Source organism: Psittacula echo (genome assembly GCF_963264785.1).
Source record: "Psittacula echo genome assembly, chromosome: 20".
Taxonomy (NCBI): domain Eukaryota; kingdom Metazoa; phylum Chordata; class Aves; order Psittaciformes; family Psittacidae; genus Psittacula; species Psittacula echo.
The window spans coordinates 7540828-7552724 of NC_137756.1; the positions used below are offsets into that span (position 1 = coordinate 7540828).

The 11897-nt window shown below is 52.3% G+C and overlaps 1 protein-coding gene across 1 annotated transcript; it reads right to left on the reverse strand.

Moving 5' to 3' along the window:
• ASB18 (ankyrin repeat and SOCS box containing 18) lies at window positions 1–11644 on the reverse strand (the record flags this gene model as incomplete). The annotated part of the gene is given in 6 exon segments (XM_080632075.1): window positions 1–186; window positions 1009–1122; window positions 1735–2230; window positions 10124–10391; window positions 11334–11589; window positions 11591–11644. Coding segments are annotated over 6 exon segments (1374 nt in total).
• Between the last annotated feature and the right edge of the window lie 253 nt (window positions 11645–11897).

Here is an 11897-nt window from a genome sequence, read left to right on the forward strand (position 1 = left end):
TCAAAGAACGACTCCTTCAGGCTCCAGCAGCAGGTAATCACGCAGCGGCTTGGGCACAGGCAACAGAGGGATAAGGCAATGGCATTTGCTGCCTAACTTGTCCCGAATGGCGGAGCGGCACAAATGCTGCAGGCACCGGACTGTGCCCGCCAGCTGGAAAAGGGACTCGTAGAATAGCTGGTGCTGCTGCAAAAGGGGAGGAGGGTGAAACAGGAGCATCATTGGGTGGTTTTTGTCCTCAGTTAAACCAAATAAGCCAGAGATACTTTTGAGATGTGGATCTAAGGGGAGGAGGTAAGAAACCCATCAGTGATGTTAAAGGGCTGTTGAGCTGAGGCGGCTCCTGCAAGCAAAAGCTGGATGAGGAATTCTCCTGTGGAAGCACACATGGAGAAAGCCAGCCTCGCCACAAGGGCTGTTTGGGGGTGATGCTCTCAGCATTCCTGCAGAAAGCCTTAGAGCTGATCTAGAAGAGACCTGCTTGTTTCTAAGATGGGGAAACAAAGAAGCATCGCTCTGTGCAGCCTCAGCTTTTCCTTAGCTTGGAATAAAGCCCCTTTCCCCTGTCCCCTAGAACCTGCTGAAGAGCTTTATTTGCACGTCAGCAGCCATCCCCCCTTGCAGCCAGGATCATCAAAGGCCTGCAGGGGCAAGGCAGCCACCAGAGATCATTCAATAGCAGACTGGTCGGACCTGTTGCACATCTGGGGACAAGATTTTAGAACCCAGAATACGTGGTGTGGGTGCCTGAGCAGTTGTGTGGATCCAGGGTCACTTCCAGATGCTGGGACTGTATCTTATTGCAGAGCAGGGGGGGTTAGTGTTGATGGAGCCAAAGGGATGCAAAGCTCCTGCGATGACCCCGGTGTGTGGTGGTGCTCTGAGGACTGTCCCTTTCCTTTTCTTCCCTACCCAAGTGAAGTTTGGGTGAGGAAAAACACCTCTTGGTAGGTAAAACCCCCTCCTCAGGGCTCTGCTGTCCCTGCCAAGCCCCCAGCTCCACCTCACCTGAAGCACCTCCTGCGGCACCGCCTCAGCCCACTTCTTGGAGATGGGAATTTGCGAGTAGGAATTGAAGAGGACTTCGATGACCTCCGGCACGGCTGCGCAGGACTTCAGCACCTAGTCATGGGCAATGGGAGGGGGTCAGGCACAGATACCTGCCCCAGAGGGGGACAGTGTCCACATGCTGCAGCCAGGGCTTGTCCCACCCCACCATGGTCCAGGCTGGGATAGGCCCATGTTGGTATCAGGCATGTGTACGTTTTGTCCTGGCACGCTTTGGAGATCGTTCTCCATGTGTGAAGCAGTGGGAAGATCTGCCTTATTCCTCTGGATGTGGCTGTTGCTCCTTATGTACAGTTTTGGCCAGGATAATATTTTCTTTATTGATGAAAAATCAACGAATCGCAGAGCCATATGGCGGCTGCACTGACGGCTGATGCACCAAGCCTGTCTCTGACATTCCCAGACAGGAAAACTCCTCCTTGCTGGTCCCCCACAGCCATGCTGCCTCCCACCTGCCCTTGCCCTGCCTGCTTTTCCCTGCTGCCACACCATGCGGTTGTTGTCATTTCCATCATTCCCAGCAGCACGGCCAACCCAATGCCATAGTCCCCTCTCCCTCCCTGGACCGAGAGGCTCTCCCAAGTTCTCTCGCTCTTCCCAAAGCTCCCATCCCCGCCTGCAACCTCCCCACTGTGAGTGGCCCTAGGGGGCTGGTTTTGGGGGTACCTTGGTGAAGGCGGGGGGCCATATCTTCTGCGAGCCGTGGTTGAGCAGCAGTTGGACGACAACGTGGGGCCACAGGTCCCGTTTGAAGGCAGCGCCCTGCAGCACACAGCCCAGCGGGGACATGCCATTGTAGTCAATGGCATTGACATCAGCCCCATGCTGCAGGAGGAAACGCGCCAGGCCGGCGTTGGCAGCCCCACAAGCCTTGTGCAAGGGGCTCCTCCGTGCCTCATCCCGGGCATCCACATCGGCACCGTGGGCAGCCAGGAGTCGGCAGAGCTGCAGGCATCCCTCAGCACCCGGCGCCTGCCCGCAGAGGATGTTGAGCGCTGTCTCCTCCTGCGTGCTGAGCGCATCCACGTGTGCCCCGTGGCGCAGGTAGAGCCAGGCATGGTCGCAGAGGCAGTGCCTGGCTGCCACATGCAGAGCTGTCTCACCCCTGTCCTCACTTGGCAGGTTGACAGTGGCTCCGTGTCTCAGGAGGAGCTTGGCACATCTGCGAAGAGGTGAGGAGATGGAGGGTGCGCTGCGGGGATGGAGCAGGGATCATGCGGTGGGAGGCATGTGGGGGGAGAATGGGGGTCATGCTGGAGCTGGGCTCTCAAAGGGATTGTGGTAGGGATATGGGGAGAGAGCAGCAGAGGCTGGGGAGGGTGACCCTGTGCCCTGGTGCCCACCACAGTGTGGATGATGATGGTTTGGGCAACTCTGCCTCTTACCCTTTACCAGCATCATTCATAGAACCATAGAATGGCTTGGGTTGGAAGGGACCTCAAAGCTCATCCAGCTCCAACCCCTGCCACGGGCAGGGACACCTTCCACTGGAGCAGCTTGCTCCAAGCCCCTGTGTCCAACCTGGCCTTGAACACTGCCAGGGATGGGGCAGCCACAGCTTCTCTGGGCACCCTGTGCCAGCGCCTCAGCACCCTCACAGGGAAGAGCTTCTGCCTAAGAGCTCATCTCAGTCTCCCCTGTTCTGGCAGGTTAAAGCCATTCCCCTTGTCCTGTCCCTACAGGCCCTTGTCCAAAGCCCCTCTCCAGGTTTCCTGCAGCCCCTTTAGGCACTGGAGCTGCTCTCAGGTCTCCCCTTCAGGAGCCTTCTCTTCTCCAGGCTGCCCCAGCCCAGCTCTCTCAGCCTGGCTCCAGAGCAGAGCTGCTCCAGCCCTCGCAGCAGCTCCGTGGTCTCCTCTGCACTTGCTCCAGCAACTCCACATCCCTCTTGTGCTGTTTCCCCGAGCTGGATCAGGACTGCAGCGGGGGGAATCTTTGACCACTTTGACCCAGCAGGGTCCCACCAGCGAGCAATGATGCCTGACCCAGCTGTGCCAGTGGTTGGGCAGCGCTGGAGCATGACTAAGCCATGCTAGCTGGGTCTGTCCTGGCTGGTGTGGGGTGTGGGATACATCCAGCCACGATGAGGACACACAGGGTGATGGGCTCCTTTGTGCTATCAGCCTGTTGTGTGCTCTTTCATGTCCCTGCATGGGTGCAGCCCTGGGGTGTTACGGAGATGATCTACACAATCCCACCCCCTGGCTGACATCCCCCACATTTCTCAGCTGAAAACATCCTAAACCACTGCCTCCACCTTAATAATCTGTGCTTGGAACAGAACTGAACCATTGGTAACCCCTCTGTGCAGCAGAAGAGCTCAGTGTGGGGTTGTTTGTGTGTAAAAATGGATTATTTTTCTCTTGTTAAGGGACCCAAACTCCTGTGTTGGGCTCCTGCCCCACAGAAGACTTAAGGATTGTGTTTTCTGACTGTTCTGGTAAGGAACACCTTCACAGGTGGTTTAAGGCTGTGGTAATGAGTTTTGCTGGCTTGTTTGCACCCAGTAACGATGGAGTTGCAGCACCTGCAGTCTCTATAAGGTATAAATGAAGGCAAGCAAACCAAATCCCCAGTTGCTGCTCCCATCTCTTTCTCTTTGACATCGCCATGTGTGGTTGCAAAGAGGGGCTATGCCTGCTGCAGAGTGGCAACACCAGTTCCCATCAGAGCTTCCTGCCTGCATCCTTCTGACAAGAGATGGGGTTAAAGAGGCCCGGTATGTCCCTATGGGTTGGGGTTTTGTGTGTGTTTATGTGAGTAAATGGATGTGATCCGCCAGTCTAAATGAATCAGAGTGACTGCTCTGTCTCCTGCCAGGAGCCACTGGGGCTGGCACAGCTCAATGTCACTGCCTGGGTTAGTGCATGGGGCTGAGCTCACCGCTGCAGCACGGAGGAGGTATTGTTTGGAGAGAGGGGGCAGACCCACATGCTGTCCAAGGCAGATCTTGAAAACATGGTAAGCTTGTGTTTCCCAAGGGATGCTGCCAGGGAGGTGGGAAGAGCAGACCTTCAGGAAGCCTCAGCAGTGGCTGGCTGGGGACCAGGGAGGGGTATTGAGCCCCGTGCCTGTTGACCTTTAATCTAATACATTTTTGGCTCGGGTATCAGAGCGTAGGTGAGGTTCTGAGCTGATACAGAAGCAAAATAAAGGGGAACTTCTGCGGAGTAGAGTTCCAGCCTGATCCCTCCAGCAGGAGGAATGGGAAAGAAGAGGAGCCTCAGGGAGGAAGAATAGTGCCCGGGCATTGCTTGTTTTTTCTGGCCCAGATGAAAGCTAACATATGTGGGGAAAATAATATTATTATTACTAGTATTATCATTATTATTAATAATAATATGATCTACTTGAATCTTCCTGGACCCGCAGCACCACTCCCCTAAGGTCTGACAGGAGCTGGTGAGACATTCACTGTCCTTGGTGGTGTGGGATCTGCAAATAGCTCCTTGAGCTGGTTCTCCCATGTGTATCAAGCCTGAATTTGCCAGGAAAAACATCTCCTGCAGGACGTGTGGGGAGAGGCTGTTTTCTGTAGCCTTTGCAGGTGCATTGCTCCCAGGTGCTGACAGCCCACCGTGGACCTCATCACTGTGCTGCGGACTGAGTGTGGAGTTGTGCCAGCCCCAAAATCCTCAGGTCCTTACTTTACAATTCCCTTTTTACCCTAAACCATGTTCAATCCCTTTCTCTAGCAATGGCTTGTCTCACTGAGGCCTTTTCGGTACTTGCCGGATGCTGCTGGTTGGTAAAGCTTGGCTGGCACAAAGTGGCCCTGTCATAGGCCCTGAGCACAGGCACCACATCGGTTTTGGCATGTGCTGTGTATGCGGAGTGCCCAGGCTGAAGAGTTACATCTGCATAAGCAAAACAGAGGGAATACTGGAATATTCTCTGGAATATTCCCCTGCCCTTCGTTTCAGGTAAAGGTTGGCATGACATGGGTTGCCTGGAAAAGCCAAGAGCTGTGCCTAGCCACTCCAGCCAAGCATCCTCGCACTGCCACGGGGTTTTCCCTTACGGAGAGTGGAATGCTGGACATCCCAAATATCCTTCCAGAGATACCAGAGTGGAAATGCCATCCTTCCCAGATGCTGTCTTGCTGAAGGGTTATTCTTTCTGGTTATCAAGTTCAATGGCTAACTTGTTGGAAGAAACCCAAGTCAGCTGATACTGAATTTTCCCCCTGGATACTCTTCCCTCTGCAAAAATGGAATGTTAGTAAGGGGCTATAAATATGGGGTGATGTCTTCTAGTTAATAGAAATGGGGGGGGTGTCCCTGTTTAGATGTATGGGGCATCAGCAGGTGCTGGGTAGATGCTGTTCATGTTTGTTGGCAACATGCTCTTATTTTAGCCTCTAATCTCTGTTTATGCGCTCATTTGGCTAACATATCACCAGTGATTCTGGCTTCTTGTTTATTTCTTATTAACATCCCATTATCCACTATCAGCTTAGACTCAAATCCCAGCAATAAGGCCCAGCAATTGTTTACTGCTTTTTTGAGGGCTTCTCTCCAGTTTTCTGGGAATATGGTAAGAAGCCACAGGATTAGTGCAGTAGAAACTCAGGCACAGGGTGGCAAAGCAAACCAGTTTGTTTTCCATCCACCTGTGTACCATAAACCTGGCTGAGCAGCTTGCTGGTGGCAGCAATACCTTCAATGAGCCACTCACACAGAGCTAATTCTCACTTGTTTAAAGTCCTTTCTAAACCCTTCCTAACTCATTTGCAGGTGCTGGGTAGCACACCCAAATGTCTCCCTTGCTTGGGCAAGTCACTCATTAGCTTAAAGTCACACTGATTTGTGCTGGTAGTAACTGGTGTTAGTACTACAGGTTTGCCTTGTGCTGGGGTCCTAGCTCAAATAAATGGGATAAAATGGTTTGGGGTTGATTTTCCTTCTTCACTCCTTAATAGAGTCGGTGCAGTGTCGGGCAGGACGTGCTCATTGCCATCCCCTGCTCAAAGACAGGCATGTCCTGCCTGATGTTGCTGGGTCAAGGGTCCCAGCATTCTGCTCCATTTGGGATGAAAAATGCTCCGCCTGGGAAAGCAGGATTTAACTTGAAATGGGCTGCGATGAATAACCAGCAGGAGGAGCAGCAGGTTGGGGCAGCGGAGGCTGGAGGAGAATTCCTGTCCCCAAACCTTGCTTAGGCCCCCAGTATTCCTATGGAAAAATCCCCTGTTTTTCGTCCCCTTCCCTGGGGCTGGAGTGAGACTTTCCCATCCTTCACTTGGTTGTTTTTCATGGCATTCGAGTGACCATCTCTCCATCTTTCTGTGATTTATTGCAGGATTGATCCCACTTGGGGGGAAAACCCCAGCCTTCTCCAATGCAGGGATTATTCTTATTAATTCTCTACAAGAAGAAGGAAGCCTGGTTTTCTTTAAAAGATGAAATATGGAGTGCTGCAAGCCTACTGGTGAGCCCCAGCAGTGCTGTGCCAGTGTGGGGGACCAGGAGCATCACTCCCTGCATTACTGCCTCCTTGCCAAAACTTTGTGAGCTGTGGATACTCGTTTTTATGAGCCCTCATTTTGTTGCACCAACCTGGAGAGCAGCTTCTTCAGGGTCAGACCTTGGGCAGTGCTTTGTGTCCTGTTTTGGGCTCTTTATTTCTTGTTCAGGACCCATTAAAGAGCTGATCTTCCTCAGTGGGGGGATGAGTTTCCAACATGATGGTTCCAAACACTGAGTTTTGTATTTTAGCAGTGCTGAATAGAGCAGAGGATGAGGTTTAGCACTAGATGATGCTAAATGCTGTCTTTTACAATCTGTGATCTCTTCTCATTTGTAGTAATACTTATTTCCCATAGCCAAAAGGGCAGTGTGTCCAGGCCAGTGCTGGAATAGCTGGAGAGTGCCCATGGGTAGGGGCCATCAATGGCAGGTCAGTGCCCATCTCCCTGGCATTTGGGAGCCCAGCTATCTTGATCATGTTGCCTTTTTAGGTACCTGCCTTCCTGCTTGGCTCCTGTTTTCTTGCTAATTCCTCCCATGGTGCCCTGTCCTTGTCTAACATCCGCTAAGCAAAATCTGCCCCGTGTCCCGGTGCTGGCAGTCTTGTGTTCACTCCCTACCCCATTGCTTCTTGCATGGACACTGACTCTCCTCCTGCCCCATCCCTGGCAGTGTTCAAGGCTAGGTTGGACACAGGGGCTTGGAGCTATCTGCTCTAATGGAAGGTGTCCCTGCCCATGGCAGGGGTTGGAATTGGATGAGCTTTAAGGTCCCTTCCAACATAAACCAGGCTGTGATTCTATGACTCATCCCACCATTTATTTCCCATCCCTGAGAACCGGAGGCTCAGGCCCAGCAGATAACTCTGGTTTCAGCTCCCAGAGTGAAGAGAGACCTTGAAGAAGCATATGCAAGGGCATCACTCGCCCGTAAGCCCAAACTGCACAGATGTAGGGATGATATCTTTTCTCATTCCTTGCCGTGACTAAGCCCTCTTTCCCTTATGGAAGGCTGGAGAATCCTGGGGGGTTTACCTTCAGGTAGGCTCTCCCTGGTTGCATGGGAAACCTGGGATCTTCAGAGAGCTTTTTCCCACTTGCAGATCTGAAGGAGGACTCCACAAATGCAGTAGTTGGCGTTCGCCATCCCTTGTGCTGCGGGTACCACGATGGGAGGCGGGAGGTACATCCTGCATCCCTGCGATGTGCCTTCCCGCCGCCCCGTGCCCGCTCTTGCCCCCAGCACTGCCGGGAGAGTTGAGACTCTTCCTCTCCCCCTCAATTATTTTTGTGTTATTTTTTTCGGGGTGCCAATAAAGGCAGACTCCTTTAATCATCCCAGCTTTAAGAGGGAAACGGGAGAGCACCAGGGAGAGAGTGCAGTGAATTTAGAGACTCATCTTACCCCACCATGTTAATTATCTCTGCTGTAAAAAAGAGGTCAAGGAGAGGAACTCTACTAAATAGGCCGACGTTGGCATGAACAGCTCCTAAAGTGAAGAAGGTAAGACTGAACTTTACTGGAACTTTTTTTTTCCATCTCTTCAAAAAGCTCCTAGATTAAAGCTCTGATATCCTTTTTGTTGAAATCTCATGGATTCTGAAGCTCAAATGGCTGGAAGGAAGCCCAGATAATTTTTTTTTATCCCAGTCACTGAGAGGCTCAAAGGTTTTAAGTCCTGCCCCCATGGTGAATTGCCGAGTATATGGGAATACAGAAGAACCCGGCACATAGGTGTTCTGGCCATTGTTATCGAGAGGGAGAAAAATAAAATAGCTCTCTATGTAGGTCAATGACCTGCTCTTTATTGTCAGGGAAAAATTAAGGATGACCTAAAATCTACTCCTCAATAAAAAAAAAATATATAAAAAAACAGTGAAAAAAGGCAAGGTAAAGTAGTCTCCCCCTAATCAAAGAGGGAATGTTTGTGTTACCCAAAGCTTGACCTCCTCAGTCTCTAACTTTAGCAAAGTCTTTGCGATTGAAAAGCAGTGGTCGAAACCTCAAACCCTGTCTGAAATGTCTATTAATTTTTGATCTTTCAAGGGAGTTGCCTCAGTTATTGTAGAAGCCCCTGTAGCGCCGGGTAGCGTAGTTAAGGGTCTCTCAGCATTTCCATTATAAAGCCCCAATATTCAAGGGCTTATAACTCATCTGTTTCCATGTTGCATGTGTCTGATCGCTGTTCACTGGCTCACCTGCCATCCCCCTCCATCCTTCTGGGGGAAATAACATGTAAATCAGTGACAATGGCTCATTTTTAGTGTGTATATATACATACATATGCACGTGTGCACACACACACATATATATACACACACACTTTTCCAAGCTGGATAGTACCTGGCTGAGAACAGGACTGTGGGATCTTTTCCATGCACCAGGTTGGTTTCTGTGTCCCAGCTCTACTGGGGAGAGCAGGCTGGTGAAGGCTGAAATTCCCTCCCTCTCCTTCCCCAGGGCTTTTAGGGTGGCTTTGGGTTTGAAGCCTGAAAGCTTTAAGGGTCAAAAGGGAGTTTGGGTAAAAGAATTAAAACAAGCTCCTTGTTAGCGATGAGTGCTGCTTGTAGCATCCTCCCTTACCCATCTCGCTCCTTCAAACCCTCATCACACCAAGGATGCTTTTGATTAATCCCTAGATGTTTGGCTGAACCAGAATTTGATTAATGCTTGGGTTCTGGCCATCTTACAGAGACTCTTAGTTATGAACTGGGCTCAAGGCATTTACATCTAAAAACCTTTTCCTCTCTGGCTGCTTTTCTTTTGCACAGCAATTTGCCTGGCACCTGGCCCATGATACCTGGAATCCATAGCGGAAACCTTGCCTTCACCACCTCCTTGTAGTCAAGCTATACCAATCCAAGTTCCTTGGGCACTGAAAGTCTTACCAGGGCATACATGCAAAGCTTAGTTTTCAAGGCAATGCTTATGTTCATCTCTGTGTGATGCTGATCCAGGGTGAGAAGGGAGCAGATGCACGTGGCCAAGTCTTAACTCCAGCTATAAACCAAGGTGGATCCATCTGTAACTTGTGTGAGGTAAGGAGGTGGGAGGGTTGTTCCTCATCCTGCAGACCCCCCCCCCCCATCCCTTTGTTATGGCCCTAGGGCTGGGATTTTAGGAGGAGTGGACACCCTGTTTGGCACCAACATGCCTTGTGAATGGGGTTGGCATGGGCTGAGGAGCACAGGAGGTTAGGGTGACCTATGTGCCCATGACTGTACTCATCCTGAGCATTTATCATAGGAAAGTGTGCTGGACCAGGGAAGCAGGACAAAGTGATTTTAGGATAAATCATCAGAAGAGAGGAGGAAGCAAAAGAACATGGAGCCAGGCTGGGCTGCTCTTGTCTGTGGGAAGAAGACCTGGGCCATGCAATGCTCCCAGCACTGAAATGCCCCTTTTTATGTCTATATTGAGTGTGCTGCAGCAGCTGCCGCAACTGGGAGATGCGGGAGCACGTGGGAACCCTGCCAAGGACCACAACATCTGGCTTTGCACCCCACAGAGGCCAAACCCTGAGGCCTCCTTGCAGGGGATGCGAGGTTATCAGCGGGAGGGGAGGACGCTGAGGGAGCCCCTCTCCTTACCCCAGCGAGTCCCGTGTGGTGCAGAGGTGCAGCGGGGCCAGCCCCTGGTCGCTCCGCAGGTTGGGGTCAGCCCTGTGCTGCAGCAGCAGCGCGGCGCACTCCGTGTGTGCCCCCAGGCAGGCTTCGTGCAGGGGCCCGCGCCCGCCCGGCGCCAGGTCGGGGTCTGCCCGGCGGCGGAGGAGGTGGCGCAGGACGGCGGCGTGGCCGCGGCGGGCGGCGAGGCACAGCGGGGTGCTCAGCTCCCGCTTGTACTCCAGCGACCACAGCCCTGCGGGGACAAGCGAGCGGGGACGGGTGAGCCGCGGGGCTCCCCCCCGGACACCGGGCCTGGGGATGCACAGCATCGGGACCCTGCTGCTTCCGTGCGCTCCTTCACCTCCCTCCGTGTTACAAAGAGCCTGGTGGCTGCTCCAGGAGCTGCTGGCAAGAGAGGAAGGTGAATTCCCCCCCTTGGAGCGTGCGCATCCAGGAGCAGGATTTCAAACAGCGCGAGGTGGGTAAACCAATACCCTGCCCGTTATCAGTTGGGTAGCGGACCCTGTGTGCGAGACCCTGCTGGCAGGAGCTAAGAGGCAGCTCAGAAATACCCCATCGGCATCAGGTGAGGGATAAAAACCGGTCTTTGCTGGGGCTGGGCTGGCCCTGGAGGCACTCGAGTTGGTGGGAACATGCAGGGCTGGGAAAGGGATGTTGGTTTTGGACTTAGCTGCAGCATGGTGCATTTCCCATCAGCTCCAGGATCATCAGTAGATGCACAGTGCTTGGTGAGCACCTGGTGACCATGGAGAGCATCTGGGGTTGAGCGGCACCAGGTACCACTGACCTGGGAGCATCTTATTCCTTCCAGATAGGACCAGGCTGCTCTTTCTGAGCTCCTGCACAGAGAATCTGGGCTGTGAGCCCCCTTGCAAGCATGCCTAAGCCACACAGTGCCCCAGCCCAGCCTGAATGGGATCCTGTGTACACACGTTTTACATCTCCCCGCCCTTCTGGTGGGTTAGTATGTGCAGAAGAGAATACAATAGTGAAAGGAAGTGGTGGATATTTATGAGTAGGGCTACAGGGCACAGGCAGCTAACAGGAACCAGCCACCTCAAGAGCAGGTGCTATAAAAACAGCGTTAGACACTGAAGTGCACTGCACCTCTCCTACTCAGGGTTAGTAAATACCTGGCTTTATTTAATGTTTCTGGCCTTTAAGGGAGAAGTACCTGAGAGTCCATAAGACGCTTGGCTTTTCACCTGCCACTCCAGCTCATCTTTACTGATCTCGAAAACCAGGTTCACATCTTGATAGTACCGGGCAGTCAGCACCTCGAGGCTTTGCAGGTCTCCCGTGACCAGGGCCGTGTAATACTTGGTGGCGGGAGCGTGAGCTGTTAGAGGATGCTCCAAATCCAATTTGGGGGAAATCTGTAGCTTTTCTGTTACAGGTCCTGGTAACTCGCCCATTCCGGTGCTTCCCGTGTGTGTAGGTCCTAGCTGGGAGGGTAGATGGGCTTTTATAGTTCATTATTTCCATCCTCCTGGGCTCATTGTCTAATTATAATCCAGTTAAGTCTCTATTGTTGTTGTATTTATAACTCCACCGGGGTCAGATGATAATGGGTGTGTGATACAATGAGGGTCAGGCAGTCACTGGGCTGTGTTGTGGCAATACCTCTTGGATTAAATCGGCGGTGTAATTGCAGACAGCAGCGTGGGACATGGGTGCTTAGGCTGGGAGGAAAACAGTGCCATTTAGGAGGTAAAAAACAACAGAAAAGAAGAACTTT